The sequence below is a fragment of the Labeo rohita genome, chromosome 12 (assembly GCF_022985175.1).
Source record: "Labeo rohita strain BAU-BD-2019 chromosome 12, IGBB_LRoh.1.0, whole genome shotgun sequence".
Lineage (NCBI taxonomy): Eukaryota > Metazoa > Chordata > Actinopteri > Cypriniformes > Cyprinidae > Labeo > Labeo rohita.
In genome coordinates this window covers 21,007,494-21,034,290 of record NC_066880.1, presented here as the reverse complement: position 1 = coordinate 21,034,290, position 26,797 = coordinate 21,007,494, and the positions used below count along the sequence as shown (strand labels likewise).

Here is a 26,797-nt window from a genome sequence, read left to right as displayed (position 1 = left end):
CGAATAATAAATAATATATAATAAATCTATCCACACCTATCATGTAGTAAAAATATAAACAAATTGTGATTAAAAGTAAGGTCTAATTTATCAATGTCCCTGGTAAATTTAAAAACTTTTAAACTTTTAATCTTTCTGCTTTTTGTCTTGTTTGTTTTATATTGGAATAATTAATAAGAATGTTTCTTGATTGCTACCTAATAATGTATTCTCAGCAGTTTCCTATACACTGTGTACAGTATTTTACTGCAGATTTTCAGTGCATTCTGGGACAATATTACTTTAAATCTAAATACACTAGTATTAATTGACCAAGAAAAACAACCAAGCATCTCCTCATGCCATGGCTCCATGATGGATTTATTGTGAAGATGAAAGCCCACAAGAGTGTGGTAAGTTAACTTTAATTTTCAATTTTCAATTTTTTTTTTTTTTATCTCTTTATACGTTTTATTCTGATTATGTTTGCAAGATATAGAGCTACATTCATTTCTATAAGAATATGTGAGCGAGTGCCCAGTTTCTGAGTTAAGCGGTGCTAATCGGTCTTTTCCTCTTACAGCGCAGCTGTCAGACCAGGGGGGAGACTCGTTGTAAAGTCCTAAGTGTATGTTAAATTGGAAGGTATATGTTAAAATACATGTATACAGTTTTCTTCATCGTCTTGTACGCATTATTGCAATTTTACTTGCTCACTTTGCGAGTAAACTAGTATTTTCCTCCCGCAGTAGTGCTAGCAGACCAGTGGGGAGACTCATGAAGACAAAAAGCCATGCGTTAAATAGGTAGTACCTAAAAGTATGCCATATATATGTTCACTGATGAAATATGGTTAATATGCTGGTAATTCTGTGTATTTTATTGAAGTTTAGCAATGAAATATAAAAGATGAATCATGAATAAAGCTGTTGGTGTGAAGCAAAGAGGGTAAGCCATTCATTGCCAAAGAAGCTGGCTGTTCACAGAGTGCTGTATCCAAGCATGTTAACAGAAAGTTGAGTGGAAGGAAAAAGTGTAGAAGAAAAAGATGCACAACCAGCCGAGAGAACCACAGCCTTGAAAGGCTTGTCAAGCAAAATCGATTCAAGAATTTGGGTGAAGGAATGGACTGAGGCTGGGGTCAAGGCATCAAGAGCCACCACACACAGACGTGTCAAGGAATTTGGCTACAGTTGTCGTATACCTCTTGTATACCACCTCAGCAGTGCCACAGACTGATCACCTCCATGCCATGCTGGATTGAGGCAGTAATTAAAGCAAAAGGAGCCCGACCAAGTATTGAGTACATATACAGTAAATGAACATACTTTCCAGAAGGCCAGCAATTCACTAAAAATGTTTTCTTATTGGTCTTATGAAGTATTCTAATTTGTTGAGATAGATTGAATTGATAGTGAAAATGTGTGCACTGAATTTATATAATACACGAGTTTCACAATTTGAGTTGAATTACTGAAATAAATGAACTTTTCCATGACATTCTAATTTATTGAGATGCACCTGTATAGCATTTATCATTGATATTGTTCGCAAGTGTTGGGGTAGGTTAACAATGCATTAATGCACTGGGTAATCTTAACTTTTTTAGTAGTAATACTTACATTTTTCCAGTATATCAACAGTCTTTTCCAAAGGTGAGATCTTTGAGCAGCTGTTCGACGTCTCTGTGCAGACATGCCAAACATTAAACACTGAAGAAAACCATACTAGGTAGTTACTGAGTTACTGATGCTATGAGGTGTTAGTGCACCTGTCACTCCTATCTTCTTTTTATTGTTATTACTGCAGAATTTAGAATTCCATAACCACTCAGGGAAAGATGGTTGTAAAACATTAATTTGTAAAACAGAAAACATAAATATAATGGGTTTGCGTACATCATAGTATGAGATTATATACACCGAAAAAGCACAATGGCAAGGTTCAATATCTCTGAATAATCATTCATATAATCATAATGCATCAAAAAAAAAAAAAAGGTGTCTGGCTGCACTCAATAGGTTAGTATTACTGTTATTTTTACTAAACTATGCACTGGGGCAAGAGTACTCAATAGGTTAGTATTACTGTTATTTTTACTAAACTATGCACTGCTCTCAGGCCAGGAGTACTCAATAGGTTAGTATTACTGTTATTTTTACTAAACTATGTGCTGCTCTCAGGCCAGGAGTACTCAATAGGTTCGTATTACTATTATTTTTACTAAACTATGCGCTGCTCTCAGGCCAGGAGTACTCAATAGGTTAGTATTACTGTTATTTTTACTAAACTATGCACTGCTCTCAGGCCAGGAGTACTCAATAGGTTAGTATTACTGTTATTTTTACTAAACTATGCGCTGCTCTCAGGCCAGGAGTACTCAATAGGTTCGTATTACTATTATTTTTACTAAACTATGCGCTGCTCTCAGGCCAGGAGTACTCCATAGGTTAGTATTACTGTTATTTTTACTAAACTATGCGCTGCTCTCGGGGCAGGAGTAAAATAACAGTACTAAAGTGAATTATGCGCTGCTCTCGGAGCAGGAGTACTCAATAGGTTCGTATTACTGTTATTTTTGCTAAACTATGCGCTGCTCTCAGGGCAGGAGTACTCAATAGGTTCGTATTATTGTTATTTTTTAATAAACTATGCGCTGCTCTCAGGGCAGGAGTACTGGATAGGTTAATATTACTGTTATTTGTCATGTACTATGTGCTATGCATGTCAAAGTATTTCTGTATGACTATAGGCCTGTCATTGACTCTTTCATGTAGTTTTTCTTCTCTTTGCAGAAAAACTTCTTGGAAAAAGCAGAAGTCGTCACTGGTCCATACTTGGAGAAAGGGAATCTCTGGACTTTCTTTGTAAGTTCATCTAGTTTAGTTGAGAATCTTGTTTTTTTTTTTTTTTGAAGTGCCCATATTAAGTGTCAGAAACTCCAGTCTCACTTCCTGTTACCCACATGGCCTGTTAGGTTTGTTTGCATAATTCCAGCCTATGGACTTCATTAGCTCTCCCTCAAACGTCTACTCTGATCTGCCCTCAATCATTGTGGTTGTAGCTGAGGCCAGAGTATAGTAGGCTCTAGGAGTGGAAGGATTTAAAGATATATTACGTCTTTAAGAAATTGTCAGTTTTGAGGGAGTTGTAAGTGATTTTTATCTTTAATCTTATGATTTTGCTAGTAATTCTGTTTGTTTACATTGCTATATTTCAGATGCTTTGCAGTGAGATGGTCAGTGATGTAGTGTTCCTGGCATGGAAGTTTCCTGCACAAAAGAAAGTGGTCCAGAAAATATATGAAAATGAGGATGTTCATGATTCAATATCCCAAACTAAAGCCTTTAAGTAAAATTCTTTTTTTTTTTCCTTTCTTTCTTTTATCATGACTGTCAGTGTAAATTGAAACAAAATTTTCAATTTTCCAAAATTTCAATTGCAGGAAGACCTTACAAACATTTCTGGAGACTTTGAGAGACCGGTTTTGAGAAGATATTTGGCAAAGCAACCTATGACCTTGGGCTTGGTTTAAAGGGAGCCTGTTCAAATTTGTTGACTCATGTCTAAAATAAAAATAAAAAAATACAAAAATAAAAAACTTAAAAACCTCTAGGAATGATGATATCCACTAGTTAAGACTACAGCAGTTTAATGATACATCTTGCTGAACTTTTTTGTTGTGAAACGTTCCTGTGTTTTATACATGCATTTAATTCACTGGATTTGTAATTGTATAAAAACAAAGAAGTCATAATTAAACTTATTTTACTGTAATATTGGACCCGTAAACTGATTATTTTCAATCAACATTTCTTTCATTTTGTTCTTAAACAATCTGTACAACAGATATTTAATGATACAACATTAACAACACAATTATTAAAAAAATAAAAAAAATAACTCACAAATGATAATTAAAATTACAAGTCTTAATTTCTCTGCAATAGTCCATGGGAGGAACATTAAGTGGTTGCACAAAAATTGACTGGTACCTTTTGTAATCACATTTATGTATCACCAAGTGAACTCTGTGAGAGAAGCCCTATTCGGACAGTAGGAACCTATGTAAAAATTTATGTACATGGCACCTCAGTGATAAAACTCATGGATTTGATTTATTCACAGTGTGATCATATGAACCCAGGAATGCACTGCTCATATGGCCTGTTGCATAGTTCTCTGCTATAAATTAAATGTCACATGCTTGGATTAAGAATAAATTTAAATTTAATAATATGTTATTTATTTAAATCTCAGGTTCAAAAATAGACCCACTGTAGCTGAAATGGTTTTCTTAAATTTTATCTCTCAAAATGATAGGTGTAATGAGAAATGTGAAGATTAGCAGAAATAAGTTGCATGCAACCTCTTATTTACATGAGGTAAATCAATCACATTTATTTATACAGCACTTTTTAACAAAACAGGTTGTGTCAAAGCAACTTTACAGTTTTTAACAGGACAATAGTGTGTCAATAATGCAAAAGTTCCATGTTGCAGCAAAGTCAGATTGCAGAGGACTCATTTAGGACATTTAGGGATGTAGAGGTCGTCTCTAGGTGCTGATCCATCATCTGGTGACCTTGGAATAAGAAAGAAACAGACTAATATTAGTGTAGATGCCATTCTTCTTACGATGCAATGAGTACATCAGGTGTTATGGAAATTATTCCCGGTTCCGGTTGACCTAATTAATGCAGCCTAACCATCCTTTAATGGACTTGAATTATAGAAATGTGTTAATGTGTTGTGTTGGCCGGGTTAAAGAGATGGGTCTTTAATCTAGATTTAAACTGACAGAGTGTGTCTGCCTCCTGAACAGTGTTGGGTAGATTGTTCCAGAGTGTGGGCGCTAAATAAGAAAATTATCTGCCGCCACAGTTGATTTTGATATTTTGAGTATTTTCAAAGTTTTGAGAACGCAGCGGACATGAGGGACTATAATGACAAGGCTGCTTGGTTTATATTTTTATGTATGTAATTGTAGGCCTATATTTTAAAATTTTATTGCATACATATTACTGCCATAATAATAACTAATTTAAAATGTTTAAGTACTTTTCTTGTCTTTTTGTTCTTAACAGCTCCTATCCGCTGTGCTGGAGAAGTTATGAAATATTTCTGTTGTCCATTTTGAATCGATTTCTTCGACCATACAACTTTGGTGCCTAAAAACAGCATGTAATTTGGCTGGGAATTTTTACGAGGGTGGTGGGAGAAAAACACCAACATTCTGGATTTGGATGGCCCTGTAAATGTTGAAAATCGCTTGCGTCCTGATGATTAACAGTTACCGACTGAATCTGGCTATTATGTGCTTTTATCAGGTGGATCCAAACTTACACCATTTTTCATACATCTCCATTTTTGCACCATTTTGGACTCAGCAGTATCAGATCTTCAATGTTTGCTTCTTTGATTTGTCCAGATTTTGCAACTCCTCCAGGTAACTGAAGAATAAAATAAAAGATCAATCAATCATACAGAAATTGTCTACTGTTTTATAAATATAATGGTAATGTAATACAGACCAACTGAGTACTCCTGCCCTGAGAGCAGCGCGTAGTTCACTAAAATAACAATGAAATGAATTACGTTGAGTACTCCTGCCCTGAGAGCAGCGCGTAGTTCACTAAAATAACAACGAAATGAATTACGTTGAGTACTCCTGCCCTGGGAGCAGAGTAGTTTACTAAAAATAACAATGAAATTACGTTGAGTACTCCTGCCCTGACAGCAGCGCGTAGTTCACTAAAATAACAATGAAATTAATTACGTTGAGTACTCCTGCCCTGGGAGCAGCGCGTAGTTCACTAAAATAACAATGAAATTAATTACATCAAGTACATCTGCTCTGAGAACAGCATGTAATTCACTAAAAAAACAGTTAACTAAATTAAGTTGAGTACTCCTGGCCTGAGAGCACATGTAGTTTACTAAAAACAACACAGTGACAGGAACCTGAGCACTCCTGCTTTGAAAGAAGCGTGTAAAGCACTAAAATTAAAACAGCGATTAGAGTCTATACAGTGATCCTGCTCTGAGATCAGCTCAAGGGCGGGAGATGTACAATTTTTATCGATTAAATGTTGTGACGATTTCGACGAGCTCTGTTGACGTATACATCAACTCCACAGTCAGCGGGACAGCATTGGAAAATCTTAGTAAATGTTTTTTGGTGAAGTTTATCTCTGAACAGTAACAGAATATACCCTAAATTCACCTACCTTACAACAGCAATAAATCCCACGAAGTCTCCAAAGTATCTGTGCTAAGTCTGCGAACTTTTTCCTCCACATTTCAAAAAGCCTAGGCCCCGCCTCTGATGTAATTTCATTGGGTGAATCTGTGAACCAATCATTTTCCTTTCTGCCCTCAGAACATTTTTGCATAAGTGAAACTCTTATCTGCTTAAGATACAATAAGTGGCATTAAAAAATCAAATTTGATATATAGTTTATTAATTTAATGTACTTCAAGGCAAGCATATGGCCTAAGATGATAAAGACCAAATTCAGTATAAACCTTATTATTGACAAACTATATACCAGCAGATATGAACACGCAATAAAAAAACCATTAAGTGATATTAAAAGGACCAACTCTATATATGCAAGCAGACGTGCCCAGAATGCAATGCGCTAAATAGACGTTTTTCTCCCAAAGAAAATATATATAAATAAAACACATAATGTAGCATAATGGACAAAGACAACAATAGAAAAGGGCTCTAGAGATTATTCTGTATGGGAAAATGCGAATAAACGCAGCGTTGTGTTTTATCACCTGCTTGTCTGTAGTTGCTGTTTAATAATGAAGAGAAGCATATTGAGTTTAGTCTTTATCATCTAGTCCATTATGCCACATTATGCCACGTTTTGCGGAGGAAAACACTATATACATATACATATACATATACATATACATTATATTAATGAACTGTATATCGAATTTGATCTTTTAATATCTTAATACATTATGCCATATTAAGGGTTATTGGTTTTCTACAGGAGGAAAACGCTTTAAGAGATACTTTGCACATTGCGTTCATATTCTGCTGTTCTGTGGCCACAGATTTGCAGGTCTTGTCTTTATCTCCTACAGATGACTTGCAGGACCCTGTACGTTATGCTATTAAATTCATTTTAATCGTTTAACCACAGCGTCTTGTCTCCATGGGCAACATGCACGATTTGTGTGGACTGCAAGTGTCGTTGCAGGTAGCTGAGAGTGCAAGTGGCGAATGCAAGTGACATTGTAATTTAGTTTCTTTTTTTTTGTCTTCACCACCTGGCTACTGTTGGAAAATGTTGAGATATTCAATTAAAAAAAATAAATTAATAAATTAAATTACAAATTTAAAAAGACTTCCGGAAGTGCAGTTGTCTGAGAGTGCAAGTCTGAGAGTACACGTCTGAAAATGCAAGTGCATGTCTGCAGCCAGACCCTATTGCACAGCCCTGCAGTGTGACTTCACCTACAACGAATGTCAAATTGTCTTCCTTTTTCAAGACAAGTCATGATCAGAAATAATGCTTGAGATTTCTTCTAACCATCATAAACTCGGTACTCCCGGCCACTGCTCATGAAATTCCTATATGCTGTTGCCTTTGCTATGATAAACACCAGTTGTGCCGCTGCTTTCGGATGTGTAGTACTGCTTACACTGCTTACATCTTCTTAAATATGCAGGTATTGCTGCCGTTCATAGACTTTTCATGATAGCCAACATTTCAGCCCCAAGTGCAATGCAACTCACAGTCCCTGAATGTGCATGGTTGATAATGTAAAACTCGAGACAAGTTTAATTGCGTCTTGACTGTCGTATAGTCTGACATTAATGACAACTGAAATCCCACAGTATGATGTGATCATGTTTATACAGTCCGACATGCAACAATTGTAAAGGACTTTAATTTATTATAATTTGTGCAGTTTTTTTGAAACGGGACTTAAGGCTTAAATCATCAGAGGAACGTAATCAAGTGGAAACAGAACATGTATGTAACAATTAGTAACTAAGGAGACCAACAATGGAACCAAGGCAGTAAATTGGAAATAAATCAAAAATCATGAATAATAATTACTGTAGAACAAGAACTAAACAGAAACAGAACATAACTGTGAAAGGTTATTTCAATACAGTAGGTGGAAGTCATTTTGATGTATTATTTATGTCATAGATATCAATGGACTGTCACGTATGATGCTCAAGACACTGACAATTTTAGCTGTAATGAATGTGGGGGGAATTTTAATAATTTTAATGAGTGACATCAAACATTAGCAACCATTGTTTGTTTATAGTTTTATGTTACTTGACAAGCTTTAATTACTTTCAAATGCTGACAAATATGTGAGAGTTTTCAAAACTTTTTCATGCACATTGAGAGAAGAATGATTAAGAACATGCATATATTCCCTACTTTTCCAGTCCATGTACTCTTCAACTAAAATTTATCTTTTCCTAGCTTTTGCAAAGAACACACCAGTGACATCATCCACTCCCACCTTCATGTCTGGTGGCAGGTGGTAAATACACAGCTGCAACAGCTCATATCCACTGGCCTTCAGGCTAGTACAGACCTGAGACTCATCCAGAGGGACCACAGGGATGTACAGCTCTGGTGCACCCATGTAGAAGCTCTCTCCCAGGGCACCAATAAGCAGGAGATAGCCACCTTTTTTAAGAAGACTGGAGATGTGGCCTAAGGCATGGTTGAAGGAAAGCAAATCATGGCTTACACTCTCCAGGCAGAAAGATGACACCAGACAGTCTGCTCCGGAAGAAGGCAAGAACTCTGGTGATAATGGGCAGGTCTGGTGTACGTCAACTGGCAGCACATCAGACACAACTGAGCGAAGACGTGTTGCTTTTTCTGCCCAAGCCGATGAACTGGAGAAAATAAAAAGGTCCAGGACACAATTAGATATTATTCACCTTCCTACAGCTGTTTTATGTGTTGTTTCCATCTAATTGATGAATTAAATTTTAATTAAATCAATTGCAACAAATGAAACTTGTGGTCTCACAGTTTCTTCTGAACTGTTTTGAATCTTTTATGCTTAAAATCTTCTCAATGCAAATTTTACATCTAGAGTGTTTATATATTATTTTACTTACTTTTATGTTTGTCAATTTGAAATGGCAATTACAACCAATTTCAATTTTGTAATGTGATGCGTGTCTGAGTGAAAGAATATACAAAAAAAAGAAAAAAAATTAGAGAGAGAGAGAGAGAGAGAGAGAGAGACTTGAAGTAAAATAAGACCAGAAACACTGGATGAGACTTGGTTCCATATTCACCTGTGAGAGAATTATGTCATATCGGAAAGGCAATGGCTCTTTTTCAAATACATTTTTATTTGACTGTACTGCCTTAATTTTTATGTCATATTAAATATTAATAAATTATTAGGCTAAATGTCTACATCACCAATAATGTCTGTGCAGCCTAAGGCTGTTTACTCTAGTGCATTTTAAAGCAGCATAACCGTAGCAAAAGATAAGGGTTTTAAAACAAGAACAAACTGGTCATGTGAAGCAGGGACAGAATAGGACAAAAAAGAGGCCCTAAATTTTACTCAAATATGTGTTGTGGTTAAGAAAGTGTCATAAGTGTCATATCATAGAAAGGCACCTTAAAGACCATGGCTTTAGCATTACATTCCAAGTCTTCTGAGACCACACAAATGTGTTGTGTCAAATGGACTAACTTACTGTGTAGTTAAACTTTAGTGGTAGGCCTATATAATTGTCCCTGTAAGGAAAAAATATGTGTAAAAATTCTTTAAAATGCTATGTACACAAGGAAACACTAGACAAATTAAAGTGTAACACAAAGAAGTATGCTAGCCATTCATTAAAGGTGCAGTATGCAGAAAAAAATGGCACCTAGCACCATAGTCACACTTCCTGGTCCATGTCTGTCATGAGCACACCACCAATCTTGTGGCAAATCCAGTGCCTTACTCTGGCTTGGCGGAAGGCTGCAATCGCTTTCTTCTCCAGTGCTCGCTTACCCTTACAGTGCAATCACAGTGGTGTCCCATAAAGAGAGCTAAGATCTCCTTAGCTTTTAATTAAGATCTCCTTGGCTTTTAATTAGTTTAACTGAATATTGTTTGTTTTACTCGCGTTTTCGCATCTTCCCTTCCCTAAATCCATTCACGCTGAAGGCTCTTTTGCCACTCAGTCCGGCTGAGGGGGCATGTCCCGGCAGGAAAGGGACGTCAATGCATACCCTCTATAGACAGGTGTGTGCCTTTCCAACTCATGTTCAGGCAACTGAATTTACCACAGGTGGACTTCAGTCAAGTTGTAGAAACATCTCAAGGATGATCAGTGGAAACAGGATGCACCTGAGCTCAATTTCGAGTGTCATGGCAAAGGCTGTGAATACTTGTTTTTTTTTTTGTTTTTTTTGCAAAGATTAAAAAAAACAAAAGAAAACAAAACTTTCACGTAGTCATTATTGGGTGTTGGGTATAGGAAAATAATGAATTTAATCCATTTTGGAATAAGGCTGTAACATAACAAAATGTGGAAAAAGTGCTGTGAATGCACTGTAACATTGCTATCTGACGGATAGCTGTGTTACTAACTTGGTTTGAATGTCCCTCTTTCATCTGAAACTGGGTTTCCCATTTTTGCCAAGCTATGTGAGCAGCCCGGGCGTCAGAGGCTTGACCCCTTTTTGAGGAAAGGTTAGGTGTATGTCAACCAATCAAAACAGTTCAAAACAATTTGTCATACCTAGCAATAGCGTCAGCCCTGCCTCCTTACCAACACGCCTGATTCAGCTCATGAGTTCATTATTAGAGACTGCAAGACCTGAATTTGGTGTGTCTGGTAAGGGAGACATACAAACTGTGCAATGATGGGGGGGCCTCCAGGACAGGTTTTAAAAACCCTGTTCTAACTGGTGCACTGAACAACCAGTTACAAGTCTGTGGAGAATGGATGTCAGGATCCTAAAATCAACATGAATGGCTTGTCAGAATCCTGTCACTATGCCCTGAACACACATAACAACACAGACAGAAAAGCACACAACCCAGAGAACAACCTTGAAGCTGTATGCTCACACAAGGACAGTACTATGGAAAACGTGGGTGGCAGGATCCTGTCACCAAATTTTTAAACCTGACCAATTAAATGACAGGATGCTGACAGTTTTAAATTAATATAATGAAATAATTGAATAATGCTTTTTATTGGATTAAAAAAAAAAAAAAAAAAAAAAAAAAGATTAAAGATGGGAATCTCACCTGCGACCCTCCAATTTACACACATATTTGAAGTAAGCAGTCCAGTCAATACTGCTCTTTCCCTCCTGTAGCCAGCTTTGCAGCTCTCTTCGATTCACTTCCAAAAAGTCGGACAGGATGACACGGTCAAATCTCTCACAACCACTCATGACCTGGTAGAGAGTGGGGCCAGATCCCACATCAACTAAAATGTCCCCTCTTATATCATCTGTAAAGAGAGTGGATATTCAAGACGTGATTATACGTTCTTTCAATGGCAATCCATATCCGATTCATGTGTTTATACCATCTTTGCCATACCATCTTAAACATTGCACATGCACCTCACGTGCTTCCTCCTGAGAATAATATGTGAACTGTGCTGACCAAACAAGTCACAATGAACTGTTAAAAAACAGTTATTTTTATTTTCACTTTCTCCATTAAAAGACCTTCAAATTATGTATGATTTGTTGGAATTGGACAAAAAATGACTGTGCTACATCTGTTTGAAGTTGATATAGTCAGCAAAGTAGATTATGAGAAAGATTTTCCTCCAGTTCCTCCAAGAAGTTTTGCTCCAGTTCTTTTCTTATTACAAATTACAATAATAATTAATAATCACAATATAGCAATTTTTTATTTTATCTTTACTATTATAAATAAGAACAGATGAATTTTTTTTTTAAAAATTTTTTAACAAATAGCCTAGAAAGAAACAAATAATGCATTACCTTTAACCAAACAAAAACAAAAGCATTCATGTACGAAAAACAAATACTGTGTGTTCATTATAAATAAATTGATTATTAAAACTACAAAAGCAGTTTAATGAAGTGCAGCGAGTGATTCCCTCTTTTCTTTTATTGTTAGATTAACATTAATAAGACAGACAGCCTATACTGTAATGCACAAATTGAATATAATCACATCAGATGTTTTCCCCCAACAGTTCCCCAAGCGTTCACTTAAGACAGTCACATTGGCACATATCCAATTTATATCTGATTTATTTCCACATATGAATGAGGCCTGAAACCAATCTCGAAATATTCTGATACATGTGTTTTTTGTCTGTTTACATTGTCACAACAGATCCGTTCTGTGTTACATATGAACAAAAAAACGGAAATGGGTCGCATTTAAATGATAGTGTAAAGGGGCCTGTACTGATGAATTGATGTTAATGGAATTGAAATTCTGCAGCAAAGCGATAATATCTCAGATCATTATCTAGTATTGTGTATACTTCAGATAGCTAAAACTGTAAATTCAACTCCATGTTACAAGTATGATAGAACCATCACTGATAGAACTGCCACAAAAGACTGCTTTGAAAGTAATCTTCCTGACTTATCTCAGTTCCTCAGCATATCCAATAGCTCAGAAAAACTTGATGTAAAGAGAGCAGCCCGGAAAATTGAGCACAGCTGGAGGAAAACAAAACTAGAGGTATTTCGTACTGCCTGGCGTGAATGTAACCTATCCTACAGAAAAGCATTAAAAACTTCTAGATCTGATTAGTTTTCATCTCTTTTAGAAGAAAACAAACATAACCCCAGGTATTTATTCAATACACTGGCTAAATTAACAAAAAATAAAGCACCAACAGGCGTTGAGTTTTCCCAACAGCACAGCAGTAATGACTTTATGAACTACTTTATTTCCAAGATTGATACTATTAGAAATAAAATGGTAACCATGCAGCTACAGTATCACATTAGATAGTGCATTATAGATCTCCTGATGAACATTTCCATTCATTCTCTACTATAGGAGAGGAAGAATTTGTATAAACTTGTTAAATCATCTAAACCAACAACATCTATGTTAGACCCTATTCCATCTAAGCTACTAAAAGAGGTGCTTCCAGAACCTCTTCTGAGTATTAATAATTTGTCACTGTCATTAGGATATGTCCAAAACCGTCAAACTGGCTGTTACTAAGCCTCTCATTAAAAAAAACACAACTTGACCCCAACAAATTCATTATAGACCAATCTCGAATCTCCGTTTTCTGGCAAAGCTAGTATCTAGTATGAAGGTTAGATTATTGTAATGCTTGGTTCCCAGTCAACACGTGAGCTCATGCGATGTTCACAGTGACATCACACTATTCTCATACAGTGATATTTACAGTGTGAGTTCACTGTGAATTCAAAATGTTGAGCAGGCTGAGAGGAGGCAGTTTAAATATCGGTCACTAGGGGGGACATTCTACTTCCTGTTTCTCAACACTATCACAGTGATGTTACAGTGGTGTCACATGATGAGCTCACAAAATGAATGCACACCTAATGCAGCTAACAGATTTTTGTTATAAGAACCTTCTCCAAACATACAACTTCCAGCCACATCCTTTCAGCTGAAATAAAAGAAGACATTAAATCTTTCATGATTTCAGCAGAGAATGATTAAACAACTTCACAAATGGCATCACCAGCTTCTAACATTACTAACCACACTTTATTTTTGTCAGACGTCTACAAAAGCGCTTATTGAGAATTAACAGAGATTTAGATATTTTTAGGGTTGGGTATCGTACAAAAATTTTCGATACCGATGCCAATACCGATACCTTGACTTTGATACCGGTTCCTGAACAATAATTTTTTCTATACCAATTTTGACATTTATACAGATGCAAAGACTCCTGAGCCACTGCACAAAGGAACAAAATATATCCAACACAATAAATCAGTGAAAATAATTTTAATAAAGCTCAAAAAGTTTTCAGTTTACACATCTGTTACACATTTACACTAGTGCATGTTCGTTTTAAAATGCATAACCCAAACAGAATCATAATTTCTATTAATTTTCCACTAATTTACTGACAAGCACTAGCACCTTCCAGCCGATATGTATAAGGTTATATGCCTTCTCTCTTCTGAAATCGCTGTTCTGATTCAAAGAACATAACATATTTTAACAACATTACATGCCTAAAACACACATTAGACGGGAAACGGAAGTTATTACAAACACTCGCTGGTGGTTTAAAATGAGTTTTGAGTAAAAGCGGAATATAAATCTTATTTATTGTCTTATGTAGCATCATGTTACAGTGTGCATGAATGACCACGTAAGACACACTTTCAGTCGTGTAGTATGGACAGATATCAAAATTGTTATAATTTTTTAAACAAAACGCACCGGTGTACACGTAGCCTTAAAGGGGTCATCGGATGCAAAGTTCACTTGTTGTTTGAACGTTAATGTGTGTTGGAAGTGTATGTACAAATATACCCTATAATGATAAAAATCCATGCAGTGGTTTTTAATTAATCTGTAAAAATAATATCCCCTTTTTCAAATCAAGCCATTCTCAGATGCCTGTTGGTGTGGCGTCACACCCACAGAGGCTGCTCCCATGATAGTTGATTGACATGAGCGTCTTACCTCAGATCAGCTGTCACAGTCCAACCTCCATTGTTTCGATACCGGCGCAGGGATGTAAGTTAGACAAGAATATCTCCAATTGAGCAATTGAGGTGTTGTGTTGCTGGATGTAATAATGAACTTAGTGGTCGTCATTTAGATGCAGTGGATTACATTTGTTTGTGAAGGGAATGCACCTCCAGATCTACATAAATGCGTCTATCCTTTCCTAATAACGTTGTAGCGTCTGGACCAATCAGACATACATTAATTGTTACATTTAACAAATAGTCTTTAAACACAACAGGCCAGCTACATGCTGGAGCTCTGGAGACAAACCCCCCCAAAGCAACTAACACCCCAAAAGGGCTCAGTTGCCAGGACAACGATCTGATACCACAGGTTTTATTGCTTTCAGGAATGCACATCTGCCCATGCTACATTTGCCATAGGAAAGACACAATGCCTACAGAGATAGACTCTTTCCTATTCATTCACAGACAAACCTTTCTTTGACCTTCCTATCACACATAGCCCAGGTCATTGTGTACAGTATTACTGCATTGTATTTTAATTTTGTCTATTGTATTTGTATTCGTCTTTCTACTGTTTTATGCATGTATTATGATAGATGACTAGTAGTATAACCCACCTATGTCATGCTTGGACTCTTTGAGTTCGTATTTTAATGATCTAAAAGATGGTGTAAATTAGATGTTGATACCTTTGCAACATGTTAGTGTTTTAAGAAACCTTAGTAGTTTTTGCATCAACACCCAATCGAATTACATATGCAAAATACCATGCTCACAGACAAAGAGTCGTAAACTTTCCCTCCAAAGGTGAAATTTACCATTGGTTCATGGACCTCCTGGAGGCGCAGCCTCCAGAGAGCTTAAAGGCAAACGGTTGACCGCCTCCCTCGTTCTTCCTTCTTCTTCCCTCTCTTCTTCACTTTCTCACTCGTCTGCAACATCTTCTGATTGCTGCCCGTGTGGAGGAACCCACGGGGAGCCGGAGCCGGCACAGGGCGTGCCCGGCGGGCCCGTCAGGCCCAACATACAGAGCTGTGGCTTTCGACCACAAAGAGCCAGACAGTTCGACTTAACCCTGGAATTCATCTTCATGACTCGCCTCAGTCAGTCAGTGGTTCTTGGAGAACCTAAGAAGATGAGCTAGAACTCTTCAGGACTTCCCTAAGCGTGCGCCAGGCCTTGCGGCCTTGTCTTTCCATTCCTCAAAGATCACAGGACTTCAGCTGGGTCCCTCTCAGCTCTTGGTTCTTCTTCACTTTTCACATGGGAAGAAACTCCCAGTCACCAACGAGTCAGGACATCTTTGGAATTCATCACTCTTCAGACCCGGAAGAACGTGATTGCAATTCCAAAACCACCACTGCTTCAAACCACCAAGACTTTCAGAGACTGCATTTGGACACTTGTTCGACGACCAAGGCAATGCAAGTATCGTACACTTAACTAAACATACAGAGGTTTAGTATAAGCTGTAGACAGCACTGATGGTTTCACAGCAGGTGGTTAACTGACTCTTTTCATAGCTCCATTCTTCTGTCTCTCTCTAACTGCTTCTCACTGACCATTCCCCCATGTATGAGTGATTTCATGTTTGTTTGTTTAGATTAGTTATGTGTTAGTTCTTCATTAATAAACTATTGTGCACAAATTACATGAGTTTTGATTCTGATTCTGCCTAGCAAATTAATGTCCCTTTACGATTCCGATTCGAGCTACTTGCTCTAATGCAATGGTACTTTAAGAAAGTTATTTTCTGTGGCCAAGAAAATATCATTTCTTAGAGTTGATATAAAGATTATACTGAATGTTCGCTGAGCGAACAGATTAGTTGATGGAAAATTGATTCTGCTACAGTTACTACTGGCAGCTGATATAAGTAATTGTAATTAATCATAATTAATTGTAATTATTTATATACATTTCCCTTTGAGCTAAAATTCGCTACAACGTGCTAGTTAGCAAGTATCGCGGCTAAACACGCTAAATGCGGCTAAAGTAAACAATCTCTCGGAGTAGGTCGTCATTCCACAGAGAGAACAGAGGGGCAGGGCAAGCAGAGCTCATTTGCATTTAAAGGAACAATCCCTCAGAATGGGATGATTTTTGCAGAGCTCATTTTGACAACGCAAAAAGCGTGTTGTTTTACACAACCATTGAGAATTTTTAACCAAAGTATTATATACTTTTCATTAAGACCCTAAAGAATCATATCAACTTGTGGAAAACGGGCATCCGATGACCCTTTAAGGGGGTTGTAATGCTTTCACGCTACACGCCACCTCACGTGTGAACCGTTGTAAACTAGCAGGTGTGTTCAACTTTGTCGCAGCTCTGCCCAGGACCAAGAGAGCTACAGAGAGCAGACTGCTTCGGATGCTTTTGGATCACTCTCGCGGATGTCAAACACCAATCGATCTGCGCGCCGCCGCTTCTAGTCGAACACACCTACTGATGTACCCTGCACTACACCTCTGCACCTAGTGCTGCAGGCTTATTGGTACACTGACACTGACGAGATTAACCCCTTAGATATCGAAGCTTGGTACCGAATGACAAGAGGTTTTTCAGTACTCAATGGTATCGAGGCATTTCGGTCAGTGCCTAAAAAGTATCCAACTCGATACCCAGCCCTAGATATTTTATTGTTTTGTTTGACGTTACCATCAAGGTGACTAGTATTTGCTTTAGTTGGGCTCTTGACCCTTGGCTTTATAACATTATATTCTTTTGGGGCTGCTGTAACTGTGTTTGTAAAGCACATTTGTTATGGCAAGGAGTACCAAAAAGACACTGCAACCAGGTGATATTGGTTTGTTATTGATGATAACAACACAATCATCACCTAAATTCAATATGCAGTCTTTTTGAGGTGTTATTAATCTAAAATTTGTAATTATAATAGCTCTTTGGTTAAACAGTATAGGATCCATCAGTGTAATCATTTATGAAGGATTTTAAAAGCATGATAAGTCACAAACATTTTGAACTGCTGTGTGATGTAAAAACAAAGATAAACATCAAGAATCAGTGCATGAATCTTAACAATAGTGACAATCAAAAGCTTCATGCTGCAATGCATGGTGGGTAACTGGTCTCTGTGCAGTGAGTGCACTTTGACCTCACATTGTGATCATAGTGTGAGCACGCATTAAGGGCGCTGTGAGGTTACGCTTTTAGCTCACTGTTACCTCACATTGTGACCACATCACGAGTACCCTGGGAGCTCATGGTGAGATCAGTGTGAGATCAAATTGCCAGTATGGCCATATTAGCCCGGCTCTGTCAACACTACACTGGCTCCCTATTAAACATCATATAGATTTTAAAATCTTGCTATTTATAAAGCCCTAAATGGTTTAGCACCTTAGTATTTCAACGAAAGGAACACTTCCCATAACACCTGATGTACTTGTTGCATCATGAGAAGAATGGCATCTACGTTAATATTAGTTTCTTTTGTTCTTATTCCGAGGTCACCATAGCCACCCAGATCCGGTCCATATCCAGCCTAGATGGTGGATCAGGACCTAGAGACGACCTTTACTGCCCTGAATGTCAGCGAAGACCACGTCAACTAGATGAGCCCCAGAGACAGATCCCCAGTGAAGACCTTGTCACCTAGACGGTCATCGGCACAAGACCACAGGACCCCTGCACAATCTGACTTGGCTGCAGATGAACAAAGGCCAGAGGACAGCTGGCCCCCTGACTGAGCCTGGTTTTTCCCAAGGTTTTTTTCTCCATTTGTCACATATGGAGTTTTGGTTCCTTGCCACTGTTGTCTCTAGTTGGGGACACCTAATTTCCAGCACTATCGTATGTTATTTGAACTGAACTGAGCTGGATGATGACATCACTGAATTCAACGATGAACTGCCTTTAACTGGAAACTGAGTGTTTACTTTTGTCCTTTTGCATTATTGACACTATTTTCCTATTTAATGTAAAGCTGCTATGACACAATCTGTATTGTTAGTGTGATGAGTATGGAGGTTAAGAAACCCTATCAAAACCCATCTGTGCTCAATCCCTTTGAAACAGATGCCTCTCTAAGTCTCTTGCCTTTTGAGTCCAGTAGTTTTATCTTCAAGTAACATTGTCAATTTTCTTGTGGACCATCAGATCTTCAAAAGAACCCAATGAAAGCTTACAGCTCACTCCTAATGAACTGATAAAGAATTTCCATTCTCTACAAACATCCGACTCTTGTTCAGCAACAAAGTCAATGGAACTACCAATGCCAAGGCTGTGTTTGTTAGAAAATGTTTACAAGTAGCTTGCTGTCAAGACATGTGATTCCATTAAACAGTAGTGTGCTCCAGCCCTGTTTACATATATCCAGTAAAGTGAGAGTTCCTAGTTTAAGCCACTTCCATGTCTCTTTTTGCCACATTGCTGGTGTCACTATTCTCCCCTCAAATTATGGCAGTCACAATGCTATGTAATGTGACAGCCCCACATGTCAAGTGTGTAACTTTGTTCGCGATTGTATGGTCTCAGTGATTGAAGCTGCTTCAATCACCCTGGGGCCCAACACGTTGAGATCAAATTACCAGAATACTACACATATTGAATACTACACATTAAATACTACACAGCATTTATAGAATATTTTCTACACTGCCACTGCAAGCTGAAACCATTTCTGTTTGTTTTTGCATTATCCTGCATCCATGTGTCTCTGTGTCAAAATAAGTCCAGACTGACTACATAAGCCAGCACAACATAAACAAAAATGGGGGTAGATTGAAATCTCCTGTTGAGATTTCCTATCCATAATACTGTCAACATAGCAATATCTCATAACAATGAAGTCTATTTTTGTTGTTGTTTTTAACAGCCTTTTTAGGCTAGATGTGTACAACTGTAGATCCTGCATTTATTTTATTATTTTTATTTATTTACCACTGAGTGTGCCACTTTCTCACATTTTTCTATGAACAGCCAATCTCCACATTCTATACTGTTTCTGTTCTCATGACAACATTATTCTTTGCCTGTTTTGCTAGCACTGTCATTTCCTTCAGGAAACACAAATCTAGGTGCTCTCACGCTTACACACATTTATGCTCACCTTCAGTAAAGGCTCTGTGCAGACAGCTGAGTTTCCATGGCACAATGCTACTTCTTCGCTCAAAATCTGCTCGAGGTGGAGTGTAGTTATAGTGAAGATAAGATACAGGATCAAAGCCCTGGTAACATGCCTCCATTGAAGCCACTGTCTTTAACTTTTCCAGCTTAATCTTCTGTATTTCTCTCTCTCTCTCCATTCCAGCTCTTTTGAATCACTGTCCCTACTCTGCTTTTGCTGAAGACCATATTTATACCTGCGTGTGAATGAGATTAAAGGTTTTCTTTGGTACTTTTGTTCATGTGCAGCTTTATGTCTGTGCTTAAGGGCAGTTGTCTCCTTAGTGCTCACTCTTATCACTACAGATAGTAAATTTGTTCTGCCCACTTGAAAGCACTCAGACCTCCTGTCTTTTTGACTTCAGGCACTGATGATATCTGAGTTAGCTTGTTTTCACCAAATGTTATTTTACTGAACAAAGGGAGTATTTAAGTCCACACACACACACTTATTTATTTTTCTATATTAGTGGGGACATCTTATAGACTTCCATTGTTTTTATATCAGGTTATTAAAATTTTCTGTGGCCTAACCTGACCCTTGCCCCTCATAGTAGGGGGCGTTTTATAGGATTTGTATGCCTAAGTGAGGCATAGAAATGTAAATTATAGAATATAAACTGTCATCATATCATTATTATTAAGTATTCCTGTTAACTAGCTAAAAAAAACAAAATGAAAATATTGACTCAACACTAAGATTTTTTTCAATTGGTTGGCCATGTAACATGCTGTGCTGTTCAAAGCATACAATGCAAAACCAAGTTCAATAAAGAAGTCCATGGGGGAGTGGAGGGTGAGAGGACTCAGGAGCAGCCAGGTGTTGGTCCGGAGACCAGCCAAGAAGACGCCCCAGGATGGAGTTGAGAGAGGAGCCATGGTGAAAAGATGGCAGACATCAGCCAGGGGACAAGTGATGGAAATGGAGCCATTGGAGATGGAAACCCAAGTGGAGCTGAGCAGACAGAGATCCAGGGTGACACCTGAGGTCCGGAGAGCCAAGGCGGAGCTCATGGCTCCTGCGAGCAAGGCAGAGATGAGGACCCGGAAGACTGAGGGACTGACAGGAACCAGCAGAACCAGGTCTGAGGAACTGGCTGGCCTTAGGAGAGGAGGCGGGAGAGATTCACAGGGAGCTCAGGAGACACAAGTGAACTGGACAGAACCAGCGGAGACTCAGAGGGCATAGGAAAATAAATTTTTGCCTTGTAATATTTTTCAGTGGCCAGTTGTAGCTCACCTTTATCGGTAATAGTGTGGGCAGGTCTTCTGTCCAAGCCCTCAATCTCCACTAGTACACCCTCAGGGACAGGCAATGTTGCCAGGTCACACATCTGGTCAGACAAATCTAGAGGCTCAGGCTCCAGGGCGATGATAAGCTTAGTCGTGGATTCTTGCCCTGGCTCTCGTGTTGTGGCAGTCTCAGGCTCTCCGTCTGAGGCTGTGAGGGGAGGAGTGAAAAACGTGCAGTCAAGATGGACAGTTCTGACTTTCTGAAATAGAACAGATACCTACAAGATCAAAGGCGGAAATTGCTTATTCATACTTATATGCTGTCTTGCTGATAAACATGATATAATTTCAGTTCTGTTCTGTATTCTATTTATATAAAAATAAATATGACACTATATAAATAAGACGCGAGCCAGGCCCTCGGCGAGGACCTTTCCCTCTCCGCTGTCTCTGGTCTTCCAGATCTCCACCTGGAACTGCTTCGTCACCCTGTGCGAGATGGAACTCGATGCTGTGATCATCAGAGACACTGAAGCAATCCTGAGTGACAAAAGCATCGGAGCTGTTGTGCTTCACGTGAATGACTGCAAGCTGCGGCATACAGAGATTGTGAAGAGGGACGTCAGGAGCCTGATCGTGACGGTACGCAGCACATCACCCATGTCAGGACCGCTTTCCACGTATCGACAAGGACACAAAAGGTTCAGTAGACTTTTTGCTCAATGTCATGGTGTAAAGAACAGAAACTGCTCTTTGTTAATAACTGGAATGTTTTCTGGAAACGTCCTAGGCTTTCCATGCTGTTAGCCTGCACCCCAGCAGAGTTGGAGTGGAACTCCAGTTGGACAACATCTCCAGGATGCTACGCTCCATATGACTAATAAGCCAATTCTCAAATAACTGCTATGATGGCTTTTGTTCTACCCACTCAAATGATAGAAGTACTTGTATTGTCCAATCAGTAAAGACTGACTGGCTACCCCCCCGAATAGTGAGGTTAAAATATAAATTTAATGCAGGATCTAGAAAAAAATCTGATTTGGATTAAACCAGAAAAATGAACAAAAACAATCTTTAAAGCTTTGGTCCTAAACATGAGATCACTTGCACCCAAAGCAGTTATTGTAAATTAAATGATCACAGATAATAGTTTTGATGTACTCTGCTTGACTAAAACATGGCTCGAACCAAATGACTATATCGGTCTGAAAGAGTCTGCTCCACACCAAGCTATTCTTGTAAGCTTGATTAGCACGGTTGGATTAGTAGTGGCAGTGGTGTTACAAAAGTTTATAGTTGTAACGATGGTCACACAATATACAATATATAAGTTTCGCTGACAGTTTGAGGATCCAATGGCGTTGTGAGGTTTAGTCACAAGCTCTTTTGGATGCTTTTCATTGGTTAAATATTTGTAAAGCCCTCAAACAGACATAAGGAGGACCAATAGCACTTATTTTGATAATAATAACTAATTATAATATCGGCACACCTAAACTGTCATGGCACATTAGTGTGCTGTGGGACAGTGGCTGGAACACTGACCTAGATAAATGTGCACTATAGGCACAGCAGGCGCATAGTAGGCTTATAAGCGTTTGTGTTCAGTGTGCCAGCGCGATCACTGGCTTTTTTTTTTTTTTTGATAACAGTACATACAACCAAAAATACGCCGTAATTTTTGTTCATACAGATAGGAGTAATATTCAAAACTGTAAAGGGTCCACTTTTATTTGTGTACACTTACAATATTGACATATTTGTGCTTTTGTAAAAATAAAGAAACCAAACAGGCTGCACTTTCTGCTTTCTCGTTCAAACTAGAGTGCGGAATAAAAATAAAGCGAAACTCAGGCTACTTACTTACTTACCTCAAAGACATCAGCCTACAGAGCGCTTGAAATGTCTACATTAAAACGAACTGATTCAAATCGAAAAACAAACAGCCTATCTCTTATTATGTAAGCTACTCATCACATAACTCCACTGTACTGCCGAGATGGCGAATGAGCATTGTCAAGTCTATCTTTACAGCCGGCCCTGACTCAGAAAACACTAGTTTGTTAATAAATAATTAAAATATGTCCTTGCTATTTTTTCCCTGCACACACATTCTTTTAGCCGGTATACTGGTTTATGCTGGTCCTTAGCTGGTCATGTTGCTGGTCAAGGACTAGCATAAACCAGTAAAGGATCAGCTTAAACCAGCATCAAAACCTACCTAACCAGCATCGCAGCATCAAAACCTACTTACCAGCATATGCTGTTTTTTTCAACAGGGCGTGCTTGAACCCCTAAATATTAGGCTATAACATGAACTCTCACCAGCAGTATTGATCAATTCACAACCGTTTTGATCAAATTAATTTAGGGATTTATGTTAGATATGATAAACCTCCAGGCGGAGAATTGTGCAGGCCTGGACAACGCGATAAACCACATTTCTTCTTTTAGCCTCTTGAAACAAACTTGTAGGCTAAGTAAAAAAAATGACAAGGGTTTAGATAAAAGTAACTAAAATAAGCTTAAATTAATTAATTTTTCACTTACCAATGCAATAGTCGTTCTCTCGAGCGCTAAGCCCACCACAACAGTTCAAGTTCAAACAGCGGCATGCGCACACTTTGTAATCACTCTTAGACCCACAGCACCAGCAGTTTCAGAACCGGTTTTAGAACCGTAGCCACAGAACCGGAAGTGAGGGGTGGAGTTATTGACAATGAGATAAGCATGGTGGAGAGCACGGTGAGTTGTCTGTAATGTTTTTGCTATCATATGGTGAATAATTATCCTATATATTAATTTAAGCTTTTATATGTTAAATATTTCATTTGTGCTTTAGTATATCATCTTAATGAAGGCTGAATTAGTTGTCATACAATTGATTTTCGGATCGCGTGTTGTAAATAGGCTTTGCAGTGAAGTTTTGAAGATGTTTATTAGTCATAAATATAAATAGTTAGTTGTACTTTATTATATGCATTCTTTGTGAATTAATACCTTATAGGTATTTTAATCCCATTTGTCAATGTTGAAATAATTGTGTGGTCCTTTCATCTCTTGTAGAGACATATATGGATTCAGAGAGGTGACATTACCTGAGCTGCAGCAGTGCAACTAGTGTTGCAGAAATTACCCACTGCCCTTTTTGCTTGGCCAGCAGGTTTAAGCCAGCCAAACTGGTCAAATAGAAAAAGTAATCTTCAAAGCCACTTCAACAAGGCAGTTGTTTGTAGAGGTATGAATATGTTGTTTAAGATATATAATCACAGTATATTATTTCATAACAGTTGGTGTGATTTAGTTGTTAAATAAGGAACGAGGAACGTTGTTTTATTTATTTATTTGGCATTTATGGAGAATATTCTTATCTTGTCTTTGGAGCACCCTTTTATTTTACATCTGTAAGTAATTATCAGTTAAAGTAATTGATTTACGATGTTGTAGCAGTTGACATTTCAAGATTTCTCTATGTTTATGAGAAATATTAAAGACACATTTTTCTTTAATATTCTGCAATGAAGGAATTCCCAGTAATCCGACACATGACAGAAGCTGTGAAATGGCTCCATTCCAACAGATCTGCTCAGGGGGCCAGTGGAAGAGCCTCTTTTCCTTATAATGGATGAAGAGAACAAGGAAAAGGCCCTCAACAATCTCCTGGAACAATCAGTAGCTTCCAGAGTGTCCTTCAAATTTTATTTTGTGTTCAGGGATGATGTAAAGTTTTTTAAGCAGGATTGTCATGGCAAAATTGGCCTAATGGTGTATTGTTCACACCTCCCACACCCCCTCATGCACTGATTTGAGAGCCCGGTCTCATGAAAATGCGTATAAATAGCACGATTTTAAGTTTATATTTGGCATGTTATTCATATGCTAAAATTGACTTTGGCGTGCATTTGATACTGCATGTGTTTGTCATGCATATAACACCCAGTTTTCGCGTGCATATTATACGCATTTACCCCACGCACTTTCATGAGGTCGGGTGACAACCCCTGAGGTAGACTAACATCCATTCACGTGAAATGTTGAGATGAGATGACTCCTTCTGGTAGTGTGATTTATATAGTGCCATTTCTAATCGCCCAGACAATGAGGCTTTGGGTGCTTCTCAGTATTCCTCCTCGTCTCCTCACTCCTCCATCCTCCATCCTATGACCCAGGAAACTGATTGAGCTCAGCCATCTTGTAGGAGGCTTCCTAAGGAGTCAAGAGCGAGGATACACAGGTGTATCCTTTTCACAAAGTGTTTTATCGACTAAACGTGACGCACATATAAATTCTCCTCCCCCTTCAGATCTGTTGTAATAATTTACATTAATATTTTACCTTTGCAGTTTAAATAATGTCATATATTTAAACTGGGCATCTTGCTTATATCTTGCATATTTATTATGAATGCCTTAAATAATGACCTTTAACAACATATGGGCAGATCCCTTTAGCGCAGCTGATGACGCTTTGAAGTGATGCTTGAGTGGTCAAGAATATTCCAATGTTCATCCTTTGATTCCTCCGTCCTCGCGTCTTTTCCTTGCATCCTGAAGGGGTGGAGCTAAGACGCAAGGAAAGGATGCAAGGAAAGGAAACGAGGATGCACAAATAAGAAATGACAAGCACCCTTTGACTCTGAGTACCAGCAACATGTCAGAAGTGCCGGTACGCACGAAAAAGTGTCAGTACGCAAAAGGCTAAAATACAGAAGTGCCGGTACTGTGTACCGGTGCGTACCGGCCCACTTCAAGCACTGCTTTAATGTAAACATTTTTTTTTTAAATCTTGTGATTAAAGTATATTTCATATAAAATGCTCTGAAGTTTCAAGCATTATTTTTTATATTTTGAACAGAAAATAACTTGCATAATACAATGAAACGAATAACTATATACAGTTATATTACACAAGATTAATGTATTGTTATAACATGCATACATAAAGCTTCTTGTAAAATAATAGCAAATTACACTTCAAAACCGTAGGTGGCGCTGCTCTGTTAAGAAAATAAGCTCCGCCCCGCACTTCCGGTTCTGTGGTTCTGAAACTGCTGGTGTTGCAGGTCTGCAAATGGATATATCTGCGAGAGTCATGTGGCTGAAATGCGGCACTTTGCAGATGGGACAAAACTGATCAGTGCATAGATTACATTTTCAAGTTGTTCGTCGTTTATGTCGAAACTCATTTTATGCATCTGTTTGGAGGGATGAGTTATAAGCATGTTGCTTGTCAATAAAAGAGCTGTTTGGCATTTCGACATGATAACGAAAGAACTTGTGATCGTGTTAGTGTGCAGATTAAATAGCAGACTATAGCATGTACCTATTAATAAATAGATAAAACTGTCCAGATTGCTATACACTGCTAGTACACATTTATAACTATTTCTACCTGATCAGTTTGTTGGTATAAATTAATAGCCTGATTCAGTGATATTAAGGATACTTAAGTAAAACTAGTTAATTTAGAGGCATTTTCTAGTGTAGCCTACAGGATCACAGGAAATTATTTTCTATTAAACTTGAAAGTGCAGATATGAATTTTAAGTATAGTTTCTTCAGAATGAAAGGTGTGTCAAAGTAAAATTTGTGACGACCCCTGCATGTTCGATTGGTTGCCCCGCCTATGATCTGACGGGCGGTTCATTGGCTGCATCTGTTGCTGGCTGGGATGCTCTTTTAAAAGAGACTGTTAGACATGTGAGCGGGGGGCCTTGGGTTTGAGGCTTCGTTTTGGTTTGTCTTTAGTTTTATCTTGATTCCTCATTTTGTTTATGTTTTGGGTTT

General features: G+C 38.1%; 1 protein-coding gene and 2 long non-coding RNA genes across 3 annotated transcripts; 1 reads left to right on the top strand and 2 right to left on the bottom strand.

The window, feature by feature from the left end:
- Positions 1 to 2,448: 2,448 nt before the first annotated feature.
- On the top strand, positions 2,449 to 3,690 carry LOC127174505 (uncharacterized). The gene is made up of 3 exons (XR_007828885.1): positions 2,449 to 2,846; positions 3,200 to 3,330; positions 3,425 to 3,690. It is a non-coding gene; the product is annotated as an uncharacterized LOC127174505 (long non-coding RNA).
- Positions 3,691 to 3,906: 216 nt separating this feature from the next.
- LOC127174349 (uncharacterized) lies at positions 3,907 to 6,283 on the bottom strand. The gene is made up of 3 exons (XR_007828871.1): positions 6,210 to 6,283; positions 5,326 to 5,432; positions 3,907 to 4,564 (listed from the first exon to the last, which is right to left on the bottom strand). It is a non-coding gene; the product is annotated as an uncharacterized LOC127174349 (long non-coding RNA).
- Positions 6,284 to 8,098: 1,815 nt separating this feature from the next.
- LOC127173937 (phenylethanolamine N-methyltransferase) lies at positions 8,099 to 19,925 on the bottom strand. Its single transcript, XM_051124041.1, has 3 exons — positions 19,723 to 19,925; positions 11,254 to 11,461; positions 8,099 to 8,878 (listed from the first exon to the last, which is right to left on the bottom strand). Exons 1-3 carry the CDS (start codon positions 19,916 to 19,918, stop codon positions 8,440 to 8,442), a joined length of 843 nt encoding a protein of 280 aa, XP_050979998.1. The 5' UTR covers positions 19,919 to 19,925; the 3' UTR covers positions 8,099 to 8,439.
- Positions 19,926 to 26,797: the final 6,872 nt, after the last annotated feature.

What these genes read in the sequence shown, in the direction of transcription:
- LOC127173937 (XM_051124041.1), bottom strand. Translation starts at nt 19,918, where the DNA reads ATGGAGAGAGAGAGAGAAATACAGAAGATTAAGCTGGAAAAGTTAAAG. An exon ending in GCACAGAGCCTTTACTGAAG is followed by an intron (nt 11,462 to 19,722) that starts GTGAGCATAAAT and finishes CTCTCTTTACAG; the next exon opens with ATGATATAAGAGGGGACATT. An exon ending in TGTAAATTGGAGGGTCGCAG is followed by an intron (nt 8,879 to 11,253) that starts GTGAGATTCCCA and finishes TATTTTCTCCAG; the next exon opens with TTCATCGGCTTGGGCAGAAA.